The 20,077-nt window shown below is 43.1% G+C and overlaps 1 protein-coding gene across 15 annotated transcripts in view; it reads right to left on the bottom strand.

Moving 5' to 3' along the window:
• The window catches only part of rims2a (regulating synaptic membrane exocytosis 2a), a 129,456-nt gene that overhangs the window by 3,008 nt on the left and 106,371 nt on the right, over window positions 1–20,077 (bottom strand). For 3 of the 15 annotated variants that reach the window (XM_076096587.1, XM_076096589.1, XM_076096597.1), the window contains one exon: window positions 12,357–12,601. The exons of 11 other annotated variants lie outside the window; for them this stretch is intronic. In XM_076096587.1, coding sequence (XP_075952702.1) covers window positions 12,357–12,601 — 245 coding nt within the window. Of the gene's footprint in view, window positions 1–1,496; window positions 1,639–12,356; window positions 12,602–20,077 lie in introns of those variants that run through there. One more of the 15 variants, XM_076096602.1, reaches the window with a different exon arrangement.

The following is a 20,077-nucleotide window of genomic DNA, read 5'->3' as shown; positions in this document are numbered from 1 at the left end:
TAGAGTTTACCGCCACTTCACTGTTTGCAAGTCCCAGGTGCAAAGTCATGACAAACAATGCATAGATATCCTTATGCCAGTCCGTCTTAGTCATATTGTTTGTATGGATGAATCACATCTAGACCACAGCAGCCCTAATCCGGCATCATCACGGGCCCTTTGTGGCTGTCTCCTCTCTCCCTCCTCATGTCAGAGGAGAAGAGAGGTGTCCTATCTCTCACACGGCCATGAACACACATGAAGCCTTTCAGCCTTGAGATCTCAGTTATTCAGCCGGCCTCTGCCTCCTCTTCCTGCTCTCCACACTTTACAATAGGAGACGAAGCCGCAGAGGTCATCTCTGACGTCTGTAGCGAACCGCAGCTCGTAGACCTGGGCCCATCAGATGTTATCAATAGACATTGAAAACGCACCGTTTTTTTACCGTTTTTGCTGCTTCGATGTGGAAATCATGAAACGCATTTGTTATTGTTTATACTGCTAATAAAAATCCCAGATATACCATTACTATGCTTACCATACTATCAATGAATCAGTGCTTTTATAAAATAACTTTACAAGAGTTGCTTCGACAAAAAACCATGTTCCCCTACATACACACGTATGTGCATCTACATAGACACAAACACACACACACACACAACTGCATTAAACGCAGTGGCAGATGAGCGTTATCAACACTGGTTGGAGAATGTGGCAGCCAAGCACTTCTGTATCTGGCATCATGAAGTAGCAGAGGCCCTGCAGCCACTGCCCTCACATCTGGGCCTTGCCAGACCGCAAAACACGACCGGTGGAGAGCTGCTTGGTGGCCAAACAGTGGAAGTGTGAGTGCAGGTGTGTGTGCGTGAAACTGTGGCTAAAAAAAAGACGGTATGATCAGGCAAAAGTATGTAGAGCTATAAAAGTCCATGACCCCCCCCCGCCACAAGAAGAGGAAATGAAAGGAGCATAAATAAATATAAACACGCAGTAGGCGTCATCGCTTCTGTTCACACAGTCATAGAGCGATGTTGTATTCCTGAGCTAAATAAGCACCCTCGCCCACGAGATACCAAACAGTGATTCAGTCCAGCTACTACATCCTTTGTTTTCACTCACAGAGCCAGATTTCAAATCACCAGGGGGAAATGAGCGATATTGTGACTAACATGAGTAGAATATATTGTCAGACTGATATAATCATCCATGTGAACACCACCACCGGCGGCAGTAACAACAGAAGAAGTATGTGTATTTCACAACACATCGAGAGCCTGGATGATAAATCGACTTCTCTGGAGATGCAGGCGCAGATATCAACTTTCACTTGATAATGTTACACACACCTCAAGCATCACATTATTATCCTAACTCAACTACACTGTCATCCTCATTTTTTTATAATTACATCTCTCAACCTTCCCCAAATCTCCTAACAATCAATCCCTCTGCATCCCCCCCCCCCCCCCCCCCCAGCAGCTGCTGCTGGGACACTTCCCCAGATGTCATCTTACCTCCGTCCTCATCGAAGGAGTTCATGCAGGGGAAATAGACGGCCAGCGCTTCGAACGATGCAGAGAGGCTCATCTTGCTCTGGGAGCGCTGGATACGCATCCCGGGGACCGCAGCAGAGGTATCATGCCCCTGCCTGCCCATGGTGACCGGCGGCCGTCCTTGTCAATGCGGTGAATCGAGTGGAACGCACTCGCCGTCAGCTTTGCCTTCTCTGGCTGATCTTGCTGGCAAAAGGTTTAAAAATCGAACCTGTTTGATAAATTCCTAAGTCCAGCAATAAGAGACTCTATGCTGTGGAAGAGCAAATCTGTGCAATCGATCTGTGCAATCGTCTAGTCGGTGCCTAAATTCTCTGTCTGCTGCATCTCAGGGAGAGCTTCAGATGAACGTTGCTTCAACAGCTGAGTCTTGCTCTGTCTGGGTCTGACGTTCCTACTGCACCTCTTTCTTCAGGGGGGAGGGGAGAGAGCTGCATCGCGCACCACCAATCAGAGAGCCAGGCTGCTCAGGCGCACCTCGGCTGGCTCTGCGGGTAAACGAGCTCTACCCAGAGATACTGAGCCCCCCCCCCCCAGTTTGTTTCTCACCATTTATTTTAACCTCTTCCTTTATCATCTGCTTTCTCTTTTTGATTCCTCTGCCTGCTGTTTGGTTTCTTTTGTGCTATTCATCACCGTTATTTACCTTTTCTCTTCATGCCCTGTCCCATGCCTCCCTCTCCCCATCTTATCCACAAAGGCCAGTGAAAACCAGCTGTCATCAGGTCTGTCGGAGAGCTTCAGCCACATGGCAGTCACTCAACGTGCACGTGCCAAACTCCGCTACTTTATTTTTCTATTATCCAAAACAACCATTCCACAGCTGTGCTGTGTGACGGGAGGAATTCACTCTGCTTTTGCTGGCAGTTTTCAGAGTTGCTGAGAATGTGAAGTGGATGATTATATTCACATAACTCAATCTGTCTTCTCCCCACAGCCTCTGTGACACAGCTATGTTGTGTTACGAGAAATTAATTTCCCCTTGATCAATCACAATACTTTCAAACAATGAAACGAGCTCTTTGTTTGATTTCGGGTGAAACTTATCTAAACAGGAACCTGTTTTCAGTCTATATACCATTTGACCACCGAGGTCAGCCTTATTTAAACAATTCGAGAGCAGAAAGACACAACAGTGGGGCCAAGAGAAAAAGATTTCTTCACAGGTGGTCCGTGAAATACTGATAAATCTGCTACTGGCATGGTGTGTGAGGGGCACATAACCAATTATGGTGCTTTTGTTCTGAACATGTGTCTAGCATCATAGGCACAGGACGCCCCGCCCCCCATCACTTCTCCGTTAGGCTTTCAGAGCTATCATGGAGTCCACACTGTCACTAACTGCACTCTGAAAAAAATATAATCAAATTTTTGGAAAAACAAAAGGGTACAATATGCTTTTTGAGGGATATGTCCAGGATGTCCAGCTGATTCAGCATTGAAAACAGGTTAAAAGATAGAAGCTAAAGCCTGAAGATCACAGCGTAAAAGTGAACCACCACGTCACCTGGTGATAACAAAATGAAATTGAGGAACGACATTATTCCTGTAAACCCGGGTGGGTCTTTATTCACTGTCATTAAAAAGCAAAAGCAGCATGTGTATACATTCAGTATAGCTTCATCAGCTAGCGTAGCATAGAAGTGCTAACACTAGTTAACTATGTGCTAACGTACTCTGCTAATGTTAGCTCCACAGGTTTTATCGTAAAAAAGTAACGTTCTGAAGCGTATATCTCCTTCAAAGCTCTGTAGGGAACGAGTATCACTATTACACAGCGCTTAACCGGGACGAGCTCCAAATCCACAAAATCAGCCTGAAAATGAAGAAATGTGATAGTTGTCGGATCTTGTTCAGAGCTGGCCGATGCCACTCTATGATTGGCCAGTCTGCGTTTGAGGGGCGGGATTAAGCAAAGGGTCAGCTCCGGTGCTTCTCTGCACTATCATAAATATAGCAAACTAACTCCCTATAGTGTTCAAGCTGAGGCAAAAGTTCCACCCTGAGAGACACTGCAACCTACTTCCACAAAGAAGCCTCTCAATGCATGACGTCTATTTGCAGGTTTCATCCAGGTCAGCACAGACAAAAACAACACTTCACTTCAATGTGTAGCTATAGGGGGAAATTGGACAAACACACACAGTTACAATGCAAACAATTAGTCCATTTCTAATGGCTCCTCTAGAGTCTCGAGCTCACACTAACTCACACAGTGACACCTACAGATCGTGTATATTTAAATTAATGAAAAACTATCTATCTTTGAGAGAATCACATGTATTTTGTTGTTGTTGTTTTTTAGCCATGCTGTCAGTGTGGCTCTAGAGATGTCATCCCGTTGCTCTGACGGTAGGTTAACCACTGAAATATGTCAACAACTATTGGGTGGATGACTATGTAACTTTATAAAGGCAGTCATGGCCCCCCCCGAAGGATGAAGCTCACTGACTTTGGAAGTCCTGTGACTTTACTTTGTAGCTCCATCAGCAGGTTGTTTTGTTATTTTTGGTGACATGTCTTTACAACTATTGGACGGAATGATACTAAATTTGATATCTTACAGAGAATGAATCCTAATTACTTTGGTGATTTCAATAAAATTGGTACATCCACTCATGTTCACCTCAGCATGAATTGTAATAATATACTGTTTTATCCAGCGCCATCCTCTGGTGAAAGTATGAATTGGTCTTTTGCCCTCTGACCAAACTAATTCCCATCGTCCTCAGCTGTACTTTGTGTTTGGTGCTAATAAACACATTTCATGGTGAACATGGTAAATGTTATAGCAGCATTGTTATTGTGAGAGTGTTGCCATGATGAAGAAACTGATGTGATTATAAAACTACAGGTCCTAATAGTACCACCTGACATTCCACTTCATGGATTTACTGATGAGACACATTTAATATCGACTTTAAACATCTTTTACCTTTTAATCATCACCTCGACTGTGAGATCTTTTTTTTCTGCCACAAATATCAAAACTATGAGGACTTAATTGGAAGATTGACAAAGATTAATAAGATCACCAACTGTGTAGTTAAAAGTCTTTCACTGGGGATCCTTAAGTAATATAATTGTCTTTGTTAAATCATAAATATTATCAGAATTCAATTGGTTGATACTATGAGGTGGCACAAAGTCAGCCGACAGTGGATACGTTAACCATTCACGCTGACAACACATCTGGTACGTTTTTGTTTAAAGCTTTGGCAGCTTTGGCACAGTTTATTCTTACCCGTCCACTCACTGCGTGGACAGAGAGAGCCAGAGGCACCACTACATACACACACTACACCTGACATACACCCAAATTAGGTTAATTACAGTCTTGGAAAACATCTGTTCAATACGGCACGTTGATGTGAGTTCAAGGATTCTGGAAATGGAATTCGTCTCTCACGTGTCTGAAGAAAAGAATGTTTCTGGCTCTGAAAGTACTCTCTGATTTCCCCACAGCATGACTAGTACAGAATAACATTAAAGCACTCTGTGCAACATAGTCTCACTCCAAAACTACAGGACAGTGATAACGCGGCTGGAAATCCCAAGCACCTCAGACGGCAGGAATCTGAAGAACGCTGCCACTTCTACTACAACAACACAAGAGCGTAATATCCCAGAAGTCGTGCGTTACATCCGTCTGGCGGGTGGCAGGGATCACAGGTGGAAGCTTTCGGAAGTCTTTTCTGATTGATGATCCCGGGCCTGGCCAAGCATCAGGGAGCGACTCTGGCGCGCCGCACTGTAAACACAGGCTCTAACCCTGGCACTCACGCGCACGGATGTAGGCAAACGCACATATTTGAGCACTTACATGCACACGGGCCGGGACACACACCAATACATACGCAGATACAGGCAAACACGCTCTCTCTCCTGTCAGTTTACATTCCCTGCTGCCTACCTTGATGCAGGCCAGTCCTGTTCCCCCTCCTGTGTCCAGCTACACTCTGACGAGCTTTATAAGGGTTTCTACGTTTCTATTGCAAAATAAAGGTGTGATCTTCTATCTTACATTACAACACATTAAAGCTGCATTCATTGATTTTTAGCTCCTTAATGTGAGCTGCACACTTCTGACATATTACCACCGTACACATGTATTGTAATGGCTAATGTGTTAACAGCTACCAACGCAAAACATCCAGTAATTTTTTTATGAATACAGCTTTAAATCCTGTATGTTCTGTTAATGCGATTGAAAGTTAGAAGTTAGTATCGGCCTTGATGTTTCCAATGCAATAAAATACTTGCTACCCAAACATGTGCGCACACTGTGTCCTGCCATTTACTTCACACCTTCACTGAAAAGGCTCACACCTTCAGTGGAAGGTGAAACAGGAAATGCAGGAGGTGTAGCAGTTGGAACAGTCTGTCCCCTGGCAGCCTCCCTCCTCTCAGTGGAGCAAACACTGAGCGTACAACAGATGGATAGCTAACGAGAGAGAGAGAGAAAGGGGATCTAAATACTGCCAAGACCTACATGTGAAACATTCCGATCGAGACTGCCGACCTGTAACAACAAACTATCCTGATATGCAGAAAAACATCTCTTGAGGTCTGAAAACTGAAGCGCAAACAGGAAATGAGCGTGTTTTTAACCATTTTTCATGACGAGGAGGAACATCACGCTGACGCTCCATGACTACCCTGACCACAGTGCATTTCTTAGTGCATGTCTCATCCCGCTTCCTCTCCGACTTACAGCTCCAGCATGGTGATGTCAGCGTTTAAAGACAAAACAATCACAGGAGGAAGTCGTATTTTTAGCAGCAGTTAAAAAAAAATCTAAAACTGTAGGCTGGAAGTTCATTTTTAGTCCAGTTTGAATGGGAGGCAAGAATGTGTGGACGTGACTACACAAGTGTGTTCTTTAAACTGTGTCCAAGCTTCAGACTCAAGTCAAAGGAGACATATGGCTGTGGAGCCTGAGCGACACTGCAGGCAGAAAACACAGAGCAGCTGGTGGAGCATGGCAGGGTTAAGAAGATGAATCAACAGCTTTAAAGCTGAGGTCATAGAGATAGATGCATGTTATTCTGAAAGAGAAATTCCACCCACAAATGTCTCTTTTTAGTATTAAACTGTAAAAGTGGGATGTTTCATCTTTCATGTAGTCTGGTGAAATGATCGTGTGTCATAATGGAAAGAAATCTTCAAAACAAGAACAAAACAAGAGAATGAGCTGTCTGCTGAGAGACACCGTGTGATGCTCTCAGTGTGAGAACAATTCATTTTGTCCACCAACTCTAATATTCAGGTCACAGCTCGTGAATAAACATGAAGTCATCAGTGATCCTAATGCAACACTTTCAGTAGAACCATTTCATATACAGACTGAATCTTAGCAGGGTTTATCTGTGATTCTAATACCGTGAGAAAAGTACTTTATCTCTGTGCACAGTGAAGTACTTAAAGAGAGCAATATCATCAAAATGTGTCGGGGGGGAAATAAATTGTCTTTGATTAAAAAAGAAAATCATACTCTTCTCTTTAAAGCTCTGCCACTATGAAGCCTGGCAGTAAAATATTACAGACATATCAGGGGCAAAAAAAGAAAAATAGCTCATATTTTATAGCTTCACCTTTATTTAACTGATGCTACCCCATCCACATGATGACACATTGCGTTCCAAAAGCGTCTTGTGTTTAATGCTGACCTTGTGTGTTTAGGTTTTGCTGCAGGTGCACAGCAGCTGGGACAAAGTTAACGTCACAGTATAATTGATGAAAAAACTAAAAAACTGATGCGTTGATAAATCACTGATCAACCTACTCAACCCTGTGCAGTGGCATCAAAGAGCAGCGATGTCTACAAAGTGCAGTTTCAACACCGCACTACAGCACCATTGTTGAGTCAGTACACGTATAATCTCTATAAACAGCATATGAACTGCATATGAATGCTGAATATCTCAGCAGCGTGACAAGATTTTGGTATGGGAAGCGTTCCGGTTTCCCTCTGTAGTCCGACGAGTGTTGACCAATCACGTTTGAGCAGGCATTGGTTGCAGGTAAACAGTCCGTGAGGAAAGCAACAGAGGCGGAACAAAATGGGCAGAAATGCAATCTCACAACCCATCGACTATCGACTTATTATAAGCTTAGAAACTTCTTTCTAAATCCATTTTCTATCTTCTAAAGTTGCTAACTGGACAGAATACAATAACCGGCGCAAGGAAGAGGAAGTCTGGACCCGGATACCTGCTGGCTACAATGGAACCCCAGAAATACTGGCCGATGCCCCCTAGAGGCTAAACCGTCTTCAGACCGATAGGCGATGGGTTCAGAGATGTGGAAACTAATCACAAGGATTTTGAGCATGGTGTTACTGCTGTGACGTTCTCTTGGTATAAAGCAGTGGCTAAATGAATAGAATTTAAAAAAGGTATGAAAGCTCCACTACTGCAGTTTATTAGGTCAAGGCAGAGATGGGTTGTCTGAGAGCTTAGGCGTTTAACAGCCATGTGTTATTGTAAAAGAGAATGAGAGCGAAAGACAGAGAGGCAGAGATAGTGTAGAGCTGGTGGAAGAAACAAAGCAGAAAAGACGGTGAAATTAGGAAGTGGGGAAAAAGACAGCGAAGGGATATAAACGATAGCGAGATACACATGTCAGTTAGGAGGGAATGAGAGAATAAGTGAGGTAGAAAGAGGGATGGGGAGGAATCAGCGGGGCACTGGTGTCCCTCTGCCGCGGTTGTACCTGTGCGGCTGTGTTCCTTCCATGCATCATCCTGTGAGCAGCGTGTCTGCTCCGGCCTCCGAGGAGATTAATTAGCAGCCTCAGCTAGCCGAGCAGCTGCTGATACAGGCACCCAACTTAACTCAGAAGATGAATTACCTCCGCTGAAAGCCCAAAGTTCAGCTATTTTACCACATACAAAACAGTCTGTCGGAGGAGTTTGGAGGTCCAACGCTTCGTTAGTATGTGGCGTAGCATTGTTCGCTCTCCTGTATGCATTTGGCTATTCTGGGCATCGTCAGTTAGGTGGCATACATACTCCGTCTTAGTAAAGTCACATTCATCATTGAACACAGTGAAGCTGGTCTCTTATGGTATATTGTAACCCCTAAGGTATGAAATAGCTGCTCTACATTACATGTACCCAACACCAACAGTTTCCTAGCAGTTTGATTAAGGTGTAAGACATCGGTGCTTCATCAAATCTTATCACACCTGCTCTTTTCTTAGAGGCATAAAGTAGGACAGTGATCTAACAGGTTGATCTAGCCAATGCTATGGCATCACATGCCCTAATTTAATCCTTCTCTCTGACAGATACAATTCCACCCGAGAGAGTGACACATCTGGTCCACATGGTGAGGTAGAGAAAAGTAGGACGTGAGAAGAGTCACACTAGAATAGCCATGGCTGCACCCAGGGGAACAGACAACTAGATCTGCTATACTCACAATCCTCCCCACTGATTCCGTTTATTTATGTATTTTCTACATCACTGAGGGCAACCGCGCCTGTGTTTGTGCCCAATAAGAACCAATTTCTTGTATTTCCTGCACCGTTCACCTCCTCATCCTTGTAAAAGCGCGCTGCCAATTACGTTTCTGGGACACCATCAGGAGTCTTTGAGAAGCCATAATTGGGCAAAACTACTGACATGGATTATCAGGTAGAACGCTGCTAGCTGCACTGTACAGACGGTAAAGTAAAAAGATGAATCATTGCTGTAAAAGAGAGATAGCGTCGCTATTCCTTTTCAATCCTGTAATTGACAATGCAAACAGGTAGTTGACCCCATGCACACCACACACAGGAAGCACTTCATTCACCTTGTTGTTTACAAGTTACGTAAATTCATACACTCAAAAAAAAAGACTTTGCAATAGTTTTCTAGGAAGAACATGCTTTAAATGTGCTTAGAATGATGATAATAATAAAACAAATGTCATTGTTATTATACATATACATCCACTATATTATAATATATAATTCATTTATCTGTGTGTGTGTGTGTGTGTGTGTGTGTGTCACCGTGAAGCAGCAAACATAGGAGTGCTTCACAGCCAATAATGATTCACAGCAACACTGAAAAGAGGATGTGAACAGCAGGTCAACACTGTAAAATGCTGACAACATCTTCATCAGCATATTTTTGACGACAGCGTCCCCGCTGAGAACATGTAGCACAGTTAGTGAATGCACTGGAATTAATAGACAAAACAGGCCTATTGTCTTCAGATGCCAATCAAAAGAGAAATACACAAAGAAACGCACAGATTAATGCACGGAGATGGGTTTTCAATAAGCCTGCGAGATTTGATTGTTACTGTGTGGATTCCGCTGAGTCGGGCCGGTTGAGTTTAAAACATAATGTAGCAGGGACCAGAGGACTGCTGACTCGTGGATGGTACAATTCAGCTAATAAATCAAATTGATGTTTCAGCTTGCTCATGATGACCAGCAATAAAGTCCCCGCACGTGCATAGGCTTATTCTTTTCAGAAAGTACTTTTCTAAAATTGAGACAGTGAAACTTTTCCATACTGTTTATAAATTGAATTTCTTCTGAAAAAAAACAGCATTATCATTGATTAAAAAGTCGTTTCTTAAACATATTGTTGCTTTCTTTATCACAGGTGTGTTACTGTGCTTTTGATTAATCAAAGCCACATGAATGAATCAGTCTCAGAGATTGTCCCCATTCTACACCCAAGAAACATGTCCCGTTATCTTTTCATTGTTCACTGCCAGACTTTCACCTGTTGGATGTAACAATATGCTAAATGTAAAGTCTCCTCTCTCTTCTCCATTGTTTGCTTTGTACTGCCCCCTTGCACTCAGCCTCAGGTCCTGTTACGTTGTTATGGACGTATTGTCAAAATGAAGCAGTTGTGACTGTTCGTACACTCAGAGACCGTGATACATTTGTATTTTCTGGAAAGTCAAGTGCCTTCCAATGAGGACTGAGAGGACAAAACCAGCAGTTCACATCCAGAGCTGCACACTGTGTACACACTACTGAAGGCCGGCCACCTGGGAGCACATCCATTCCATCTGACTGACCTGTGTTTGTCAAAGCCAGAGTCCTGCTGCCTGGCTGATCGGACCGACCCCCCCAACCACAAGCACTTGGCAGCGCACACAAGCGGTCTTAAAATCGAGCATCCTTTGAATGCACCCTTCAAGTCGGGCGATGAGCTTCTCAGGATAACGCACAACAAAATAGGGCACAAGGCAGCTTGGCGGTGTTATGGGCTGGTGCAGAACCAAATACGGATCTCAAATATAGAAAGGCAGATGTGTGCGAGCGCACACAAACTCCATCTGATGCACTTAGAAGCACGGAGTGAAATATTAATAGATTCAGGCTGCTCAGTTTGTGCTGTGTCTGCATGGGAAAGGAGTGTGTGCGTGCAACTTTGTTCCTGCGATTGTGCAAAATCGTTCGAATGGGTATCTTAAAATAAATATCTGAACAAATCATCATTCAGCAACGTAACCATCGGTAATAGTCAACAACGCAAGTCTTGGAGAACTGCGTCACAATGCAGTTACTGATTAGGAACGATCAATCCAGCAGCCATATATATAAAAAACATACTTAAATGCAACAAAAATGGGGATTAACATATTGATGTAATTATTAACTAGTCGAAATCCTCAAAGATAAGGCGGCAGCCCACGTGCCGGTCAAATCACATGCCAGGAGGGGCAGTGCAGTGCCACTGGAGCACACCGCTCATCTCACCATACATCCATCTCTCCATACCTCTGCCATGCTATCCAGAGAGCGCTGATGGATAGAAGTGATTATTGAGCACTTTAAGGTTGAACAGATGAGATGAAAAGTCCCTCAATGCTGAGAAAAACACCGGAGAGCCACGGCGGCGAAGGAGAAGTGGACCAATCGACTGACCTTATTCTTTAGCACGGACCCCAATCTGTCAGCCAGAGACATCACCGCACGCCGCCTGCTCGGCTGTTTGGAGGCGTGACACTGTCTGGCACCAGCTAATGCAGCTCAACCCCTCACAAATTATTATTGTTATTGAGCGTTTTTGAAAAGAATGTACCGTAGATTTAAAAAAATAAAACAAAAAAATACACTGAAGAGTGAGGAAAAGTAATAGCCCCTATGTTCTGCAAAATGTAATAATTTACACTGCAGGAAATTACGTTTAGTGTCTTTCAGCTGAAGGAAAATAGGTTTAAAAACACCAACACAACACACCGGTTCTTGTCTATATCTCGTGTGTGCACACACTCTCACATGCACGCATAGAAACAAATACAAGCGACTGCACACGGCCACAGTCTGAGGTCGTGTTTCACGCTGGGAAATCGCAGTCAAGAGAGCGTCACAACATGAGAACGGTGACAAGAGGTGACCTGCGACAAACAGCTGAGGACCGCAATGTGGCAGGAAGTGCAAAGCAGTTACAGCTGTGAAGCATCTTCCAAAATGAAACGACAGATTATTACGAAAGCGCAAATACATCATCGGCATTTTGCAACCCCAGTGGTGTAATAAGGACAAAACGGAGGTAGAAAGACAGAGAGAGGAATTTCCACAAGAGCTGTAACCTAGAAGAAAGAAAGAAAAAGGGTATGAGAGAAGTCACGCTGGTTCTTCGTCTCCAGAAAAGGACCGTGCAGAGTCCGAAGCCCTTTCTAGAGAGAAAGAAAGTGGGAGAAAGTAAAACTGGAGAAGAAAGAGCAGCTGTATTAGAAGTCAACACTCACAACAGAAGACAACAGGGGAACCACACAGACAGAACAAGAGGCCACAGGACAGATGTGAACACATATGAACACACATACAGCACGCTGGCTGTGCGGTCGGATGCCCTACCTGTTTGGCTGAGCTGAGAGGTGCTCCGGCTCTTGCGCGACATGCCGACCATGGCCTGCATTTTGGCACCAATGCTGGAGCGCCTCTTCTTCTCGTCGGTGCCTACCGTGCCGACCGCCGTGTCCGACTGGCTGCCGTCCGTCTTCTCCAGGTTGCACATGTCGCCGCTGACGCTTGTGCTCTTGGTCATGTTCACGCCGCCCGACGAGCCCATCTGCCTGTTTTTCATTTTGGATGCAAAGTCACTGTCAGCCACCACCATTGACAGGGGGGGGTGCAGGCGAGGTCAGAGAAGAGAGAGAGGACAGGGCAGAGGAGAGAGGGTGGCCAGAGGAGAGGATGTGAAAGGAGAGATGACGGATGAGGAAGCAAGATGGAGGAGGAAAGAAGAGAGGACAGGAGATGAGAAGGCGTGGGGTGAAAAGGAGAGAAGGACAGAGTTCAGGTACAGGAGTTCATGACTTACAGTATAGCTGAGATTAGGGTCTGATGTGGATGGAATTTGTAGATATTGTTCATGCAGTGAACTATGACATAGTCTAGTAATACGCTCTTCAAATCTTTGTGCACTAACTAAAGTGTCATTTCGACCTGTGAGAGCCTTGTATTGTATTCTATCAAACCCAAACAACTGCCAAGTGAGTGAACACTTGAACCGCATGTGATTCCATCGGCCATTAGAAACTTTTTGTGACATTTTCAAAGTTATTGACCACACGCAGAGTCTGTGGTCTTTACTCACATGAGTGCTGCAGTCAGTGCTTCGTCTATAAGCATGTGATGTTTGCTTTGGTTTGGTTGTTCGGTCTTGATATTTCAGGAGTATAATTCTAGTGGCAGGTTTCTGTTTCAGGATGAGTGCGGGCAGAATTGAGCTTACTTTTAATATTGAATTTCCATTTTCCGAGCATTTTAAGGAGTGCATGTCAGGCTGAAAAGTTGATACTGAAAGTTCATTCTTGCCCTCAGTGGGATACGATCCAAAAGCTCCAGGATAGCTAACATCAGTGTTACATCAGTGTTACTCAACACATTGTGTTTCCGTGAGGTCTAACGAACATGTTGAATGCATTTCCTTCCTCACAAAACACATGTAATAGTTTATACCAAATGCACCAGTTTAAAAAGCATTTAGTTGAATTAGTGTCTATGATTTAAGTTAAAATATAAGTTTATTCACATACAATTTAGAGATGATAAGAAATGCAAGTTCTTGCTAGTTCACATTTGGAGCTCTCTTGCTCTCCCTCATGCACACCTGGAGACAAAAAGCAACTTCTTCGCACCATCTGCATCATGACCACACTCAAACTAACATTGTACTTTAAACTGCACACAAGAGGAAAAGGCGTCTGTCATCAGCATTATTCTCCAGCGCTTCCCGTTTTAAAGGAAATATAGGCCAGTGTCCAAATGAGGCTCTTATTTTAGCTCTGCTCGTAATATTATCTTGAAGAGACAAATTACATTCTGTATCATGGGCTCTACATCCTTAATGAGATAAGTTTCTTGTAGCGCCCTCAGGCTACTACTCATTAATCAAAGTGTCTGACCTCCGCCGTGTAACTGTCTTGTATAGGAAACCTATGGAGAGACACGCCGACTAAAATGGGAGAAGAATCGATGCAGTTCGACAACTGACTCCATCAATTACTTCACTTAGGCTCCTTGAGATTCTGCTCTTTCATACATTAGTGTTCGACTCCATTGTATCAGCATTAAGAAAATTATCAGTATATAATCAAGATTGTGTCCGGCATTGTAACAGGATTGTGCAGGCGGCAATATTGCATTACCTTGGAATTGAAGGTGAGTGATGCTTTTAATTTAAAAGTTAACCCTGACAGGAGCTTCAGCATTCTGCACGTCCACATCGAGCAGCTGGTCTCTGTGTTTTTAAGCTTAAAGCTGCCTGAGAGAGACAGCTCCATCTTGCTCTCAGGGAGTTGGATCATAAATATCACTTGCCACTTCATCTTTCATGAGAACACAGAAATGTTTACTCATATCGATCTTCTCGCTGCTGACAAGGACACTATGCACTGACACACACGTTTCGCTTGTTTATACGTCTGATTTCGGCTGCCAGCTGGTGGTGAAATATGTCAGATGTGCTCTAACAAAGTGTGCACTCGCCTCGTGCCTCAGCCCGCGGTATAAAGCCTTTTGTTTATGCTGGTTTGTAATGCCAGTGGGTCTCTGTTATGGGTCAGCCTGTACTGTCGTACATAAATATTTAATGCTTATTGGCGGATTAGCGCCTTTGATCAGTTAATGCGGCCCATGAGGCTTTGAAGCAGACTTCAAGCGTCTTCTCACAACACCGCGGGTCGATGTGGTACAGGTGACATTCTAAAATATGCTCTTTCACCGTCACCGCAGTGAGGCTGCATTTCATCTGGTCGACACAGGGCCGGTGATGATGCTGCTTCTTCTATTGCATCAAACATCAGCGTGGTGGTCAAGGTCAGGGGGACTGGGCTTCTACAAACTACTGCCCACTGAGGTTAAAGTAAATGGGCACAGAGGCTGTTAGGACCCTTTCACATAGATATTCATGTTGCAGGATATATTTTTAAAACATATTCAATCATTGAAAAGCAGATGCGATGTATTCATCTAAGGAACAAATGTTCTTCTAGTCCAACTGGACACACCGTACTAGTCAACATGTTTATATCTACTGTAGTGCGATCCATGATCCATGTCCACTGTTCCTCAGACAGCCCCTCTCATTACTGTGTCTCTACTCTCTGAACAGGTCTTGGCACTGTGGCCGGTCTCACTGTGTAAAATGTGCCTGCTTGGAAAACTGGAACCCTCCGGGGGATTTCAGATTTTCAACCTCAGCCCAAAGAACATAGTGTTCTTCATCATGCAGATTGCTCACCGTGCATTTTCATCTAGGCCAAGATGTTCCCAAGGCGAAACAAAACCCGGAAATGTCTTTGTCTTGAGGAAGTGGTGACAGCATTTTGTCTTAATGTAAGATAACAATAGCATGAAACCTCTAGATAAAAAGAAAGTCATCTCTTTCACGAGGCAAAACCACCATTAAAAGTCATCAGTAAACAGTACTTCAAGTGTAAATAGATTTTTTAAGACTTTATCTTCAGATAAAAACTGAATTAATATCAGCCAAAATAAGCTGCATTACTACAAAATAATGTAGTGTACTTTATGCGTGGTCACATATTTAGATGCGAGATAAAGTATTGCTGTAAACCCCAACATACGAGTGCCAAGCAACATTCAGTTGTATGCTTTAAATAAAAGCTTAAAGGGCCGTTTCATTGAACACACTGGGAGGCAACAGATACGCTGGATCATGAATGCTGCATGTGAATGTAAAGTCATGCAACGTGCGTTGTCCTCCGACACTTATCCCCTCATCTTGTTCGCCCCTATCACACAGAGGATCACTGCTTCTTAGTCAAGTGAGGCAGAAAAACGCGTTACCATGGCAACTGCCCCCCCGGCCGGAGCATCAGCATGCGTTCATGCTTGTCAACACAACTCCGAAGGTTTTTTTGAGGTGATTAATTGAAGTCTAAAGCTCGTAGTGAAATGTCATCATCAGTCGTAGAGGCAAGTCTCTCCCTCTCAATAGACAGGCTGTTGTTGAATGGGCTGGGGGTGGGGGGGGGGGTCTAAAGTAAACAGCCCCTCCTCTCTTTTTAGTAATGAACAGCCCCTGGCCTTCAAAACACCAGTCTTTACTCTCCCTCACATGAATGAGCCATTACCCAGGCAAGAACATATTGCATGAGAGAGACGTGGAGGAGCAGAGGTGATGTGGGATTTAAAAGTGCTGACGGAAAACTCCTCACATACTGGAGACGGCTCAGAGCCGTGTGTGTGAGCATGTGCCTCTCTCACACCGCGCCGATGTGGACGGGCCCGTTTAATGTGTAGCAGATGTATATTTGCACTGTGACCTCGATACATAGATGAGTCAGACGTAAATGTAGCTAGTGACGATGCTACTGCCAAATCATACTGCTCCGTTGCTTTCATGCATAGATGAGCATGAAGGCAAGTAGCAACTCAACCATTGTAGAGCAACTTCCTGACTCCTCCAGAGGTGTGTGGACACTGCATTGATTATTGTCGGTATCAACAGCGTGTCCACCATGAGGCTCAGGTTTACTGTTCACCGTACAGGCTGGTGTGAGTGTGCTCACTGGCAGAGCTTACGTAACAGCACATGGGAAATGAAAGTACATTTACTCATCCCGGTGTGTACAGAACACATCCCACCGCTAAGCTCATGAGGTTGAAAAACAACAACCTCTCGTCTCCGCTAAGGATCATATTCTGTTTTATGGAACTCAGATGTGTGGCTTCAACATGCAGAGCCTCACGGTTATAACGCGGCCAAGACCGACAGCTGTTTGTAATTACACCAACTAACATTATCGAATAATCTGCAGATTATCTTTTTTGGGTCGATCAATTCATTATTTTGTCTATGACATGGCCATCACAATAGTATTATAAGCTGACTGTCGTATCATACAACGAGGAACAGAAAACGCTCACATTTTAGAAGCTGAAAATTACCCAAATGATTAATTGATAATTAAAAGTTGCTGAATAATCTTCTGCTGATTGACTAATGATTTAGTCGACTTATCGTTTCAGGCCCAATCTCCTTGATATGTCACACAAGGTTTTATTAAAGAAAATGATCGATTTCCTTTTTAATTCAAGCAATGACTTGGTTGAAACATCACTGGGCACCTTGGGGCTAACAATAATAATAATAATAATAATAATAATAAGAGTGCATATTATATTCTATCTTGTGCAGACATCCCGGTCCTGTGTGCCACCTGAACAGCGTAAACAGTGCCTGCTTTCATTTCCTGACACAATAACAGATATTGCACACAAACAAAGCAAAAAGCAGAGCACCCACAATCGGGTGCTCTGCTTGATAACATGTCCTGAGCTCTGATTGTAATATCCAAAATTTGATATTCTGAAAATGACTCATATTAACATGTACTGCTGCTTAGCAACCACTTGCTTCACTCCTTTACACAGACTCATGTATTTGGTCAAAGAATGGCATCAAGTGAGTATTACTGTTTAAATACCTTTTCTTTTTCAAAAATAGGATTATTGTTTGATTTGTTTGGAGCATCATTTACTGTGTTAAAGGGACAGTTTGGATTCATTGAAGTGCGGTTGTGTGAGGTACACATCCACAGTCAGTGTAGTTCCTACAGTATAGTCTGCAGGACCTGACAGGAGGACCAGCATTGGTGCAAAGCAATGTACTGCTGTAAACAAGGGCGGCAGGACAAAGTATTTTATCATAATAATAATAATAATAATAATAATACATTTTATTTGTATAGCGCTTTAAAAGGTACTCAAAGACACTTTACATGGTAAAAACAGAAACAATGAACAATTACAATACAAACAAAATAGATGACATAACAGTAAGGAACAGCACACACACATACATACATAACTAACTTTGCAGGTTAAAAAGCAGAATTGAATGATAAACACCTAAAAGAAAGACCCACCTAAAAAAATCTATATCAGTTTAAAATTACAAAATATGATATATATTGTGGCAAATATTGTAAATATAGTGTACACATGAAGTGATATAGATTATTTTTAGGTCAACCTTTCTTTTAGGTGTTTAGCTGCTGCCCCTGGACACAGCAGTACATTGCTTTGCTCCCGTGCTGGTACTCTTGTATGTTTCTCCAAACTGGGGATGTGCAGCCTGCCATCTACTGTAGGTGGTGATCCACTGACTATGGATAAGTACCTCATACAACTTTAAAAAAACTATCCCTTTAACGTCAGTTTATAAAAGCTACAAGCTGAGTGCAACACTCACATGGACGTCTTCACTAACCCTGAATGAGTGATAGAACAGAACTCTTTTCTGTTATCCTTGTATAAAGAAGACTGTGCAGTGTTAAAAAGTCCGTATGTCATAGATTTATACTGTAGCTGTCATGAAGGATTGGGGGTTGATCACACAGATAAGAGTTGTCAGCATGTTGAAAGCAGGACCAATCCAGCTCACTTTCAGTCGAGGAGGAAGACAATGTTTGACTTTAGAATATTGTAAATGAATCAGAATGTATCTTCAGAACGTATATTTGCTGAGGCAGGATTTTTATCCCACTAATTATAGGTTCCAGCCACCCTTAACTGAAAGTGAATTGATTGCTGGTTGACGGTCTCGGTATGAGGGTTGTGGTGTGACACACAGACAGAGAGAGAAATGTTCTTGGCATGTCGGGGAGAAGCTGGAGGAATGTGGGAGGTTTCGGTTGACAAGTTACAGGTGCAGAGCGACACTGTAGGACTCAGACAGCATGTGTAAACCTCAGACAGACAGACAGACAGACAGACAGACAGACAGGCAGACAGACAGACAGACAGACAGACAGACAGGCAGACAGGCAAAATACTGACACAACATCCAAGCACTGAGCAGCACAGACAAACAGTAAAGCAACTCCAGACTGCAGCCGCAATAGACTAAAACTGCAGCTACTCAGGATTTAAATATCTTCTTTGAGCACTAATCTGTCTCTATAAATGCTCTCTGTAGGTGGTGTACCTGTATAGCTTTCAGCCGATCTGCTCACATTTCTGCTGTGGGCATTTGGCATCCCACAAATGCATTTTCTTAATCAGACCGTACACACTGGTGCAGCGTTAATTGCGCATAAGAGGGTATAGCTTTTATCTTAATTTGTTTCCTCTCAAGTCCAGGCACACACTGTGCAGTACTAATATGGGTAAGAAGCACGGACTTGGATCCTGCTGTGTATGGGATTTGAAAGTGAAGACATCTTGTTAGCAGTGTAAGCTAAGCTTCTGTCCTTCTGTGGGATTCCAAATCAGTTTGTTCTTGAACTTGCTCTTGACACACTTTGTACACCTGCTTCAGAAATGAAACTTTACTCTCTTGCGGCCAATTAAATCGTGTCATGTTAAATATAGTCCTAACATGTTAGAACTGCAGTTTGATGCATGCATGAAGTTAAAAAGTGAAGATTTTCCATACATTTAGTCATGTATGTGGGATTGATTACAATGAAATACGACCGTATTGTTTCATGCCACATGGTGAGATATGAATACTTAATTAAAATCTATGGGCTAAATTATACTCACAAGGCAAAGCTATCCAGAGAGAAATTAGACAAGAGGATGATTGGAGAACCTACGCATTGTTACTGTGAAAGGGAGACGTATCAACCAACTGCAATCCATTAGCAAAATGTGCAGGTTTTAATTTAGCTGAGTATTCTCTGTGCGAGTGGAGTTTGTTAAAGTGTCTCACCGCACTGCTGTAGGTATGTTTGAAAGAATCTTTAATTTTCTCCTAATTACACCTCGTGGTATCTTGCTATGCAGACATGCAGGTTTGCTTTTTATTTGCAGAGGTGTTGAGAGATCTGAGGTTTCTGCCTTCACCCAAAGCCAATGGAATAGTGTTTAGATTCACCACTATCATACTTGTATTTTATATTTAATTTCCATTTTCAGGACATAACAGGACATTGTTTGTATAAAGAGACATTGTAGAAGTTAATTTGGACATGGGGGAGGACAAAGATCCTATTAATGTATAAAAATGATGATCAAATGTCATGTCTTCCATCATGGGGAGAATAAAGGAATCAATTCCATATTCCGTCCTATATTAAATAGGTTGATCTCACGCTAAC

Source organism: Anarhichas minor, unplaced genomic scaffold (genome assembly GCF_050575085.1).
Source record: "Anarhichas minor isolate MPS153535 unplaced genomic scaffold, ASM5057508v1 ptg000022l, whole genome shotgun sequence".
NCBI classification, from domain to species: Eukaryota; Metazoa; Chordata; class Actinopteri; order Perciformes; family Anarhichadidae; genus Anarhichas; species Anarhichas minor.
The sequence above is the reverse complement of the archived record's forward strand: the minus strand, read 5'-3'. Positions and strand labels throughout refer to the sequence as shown.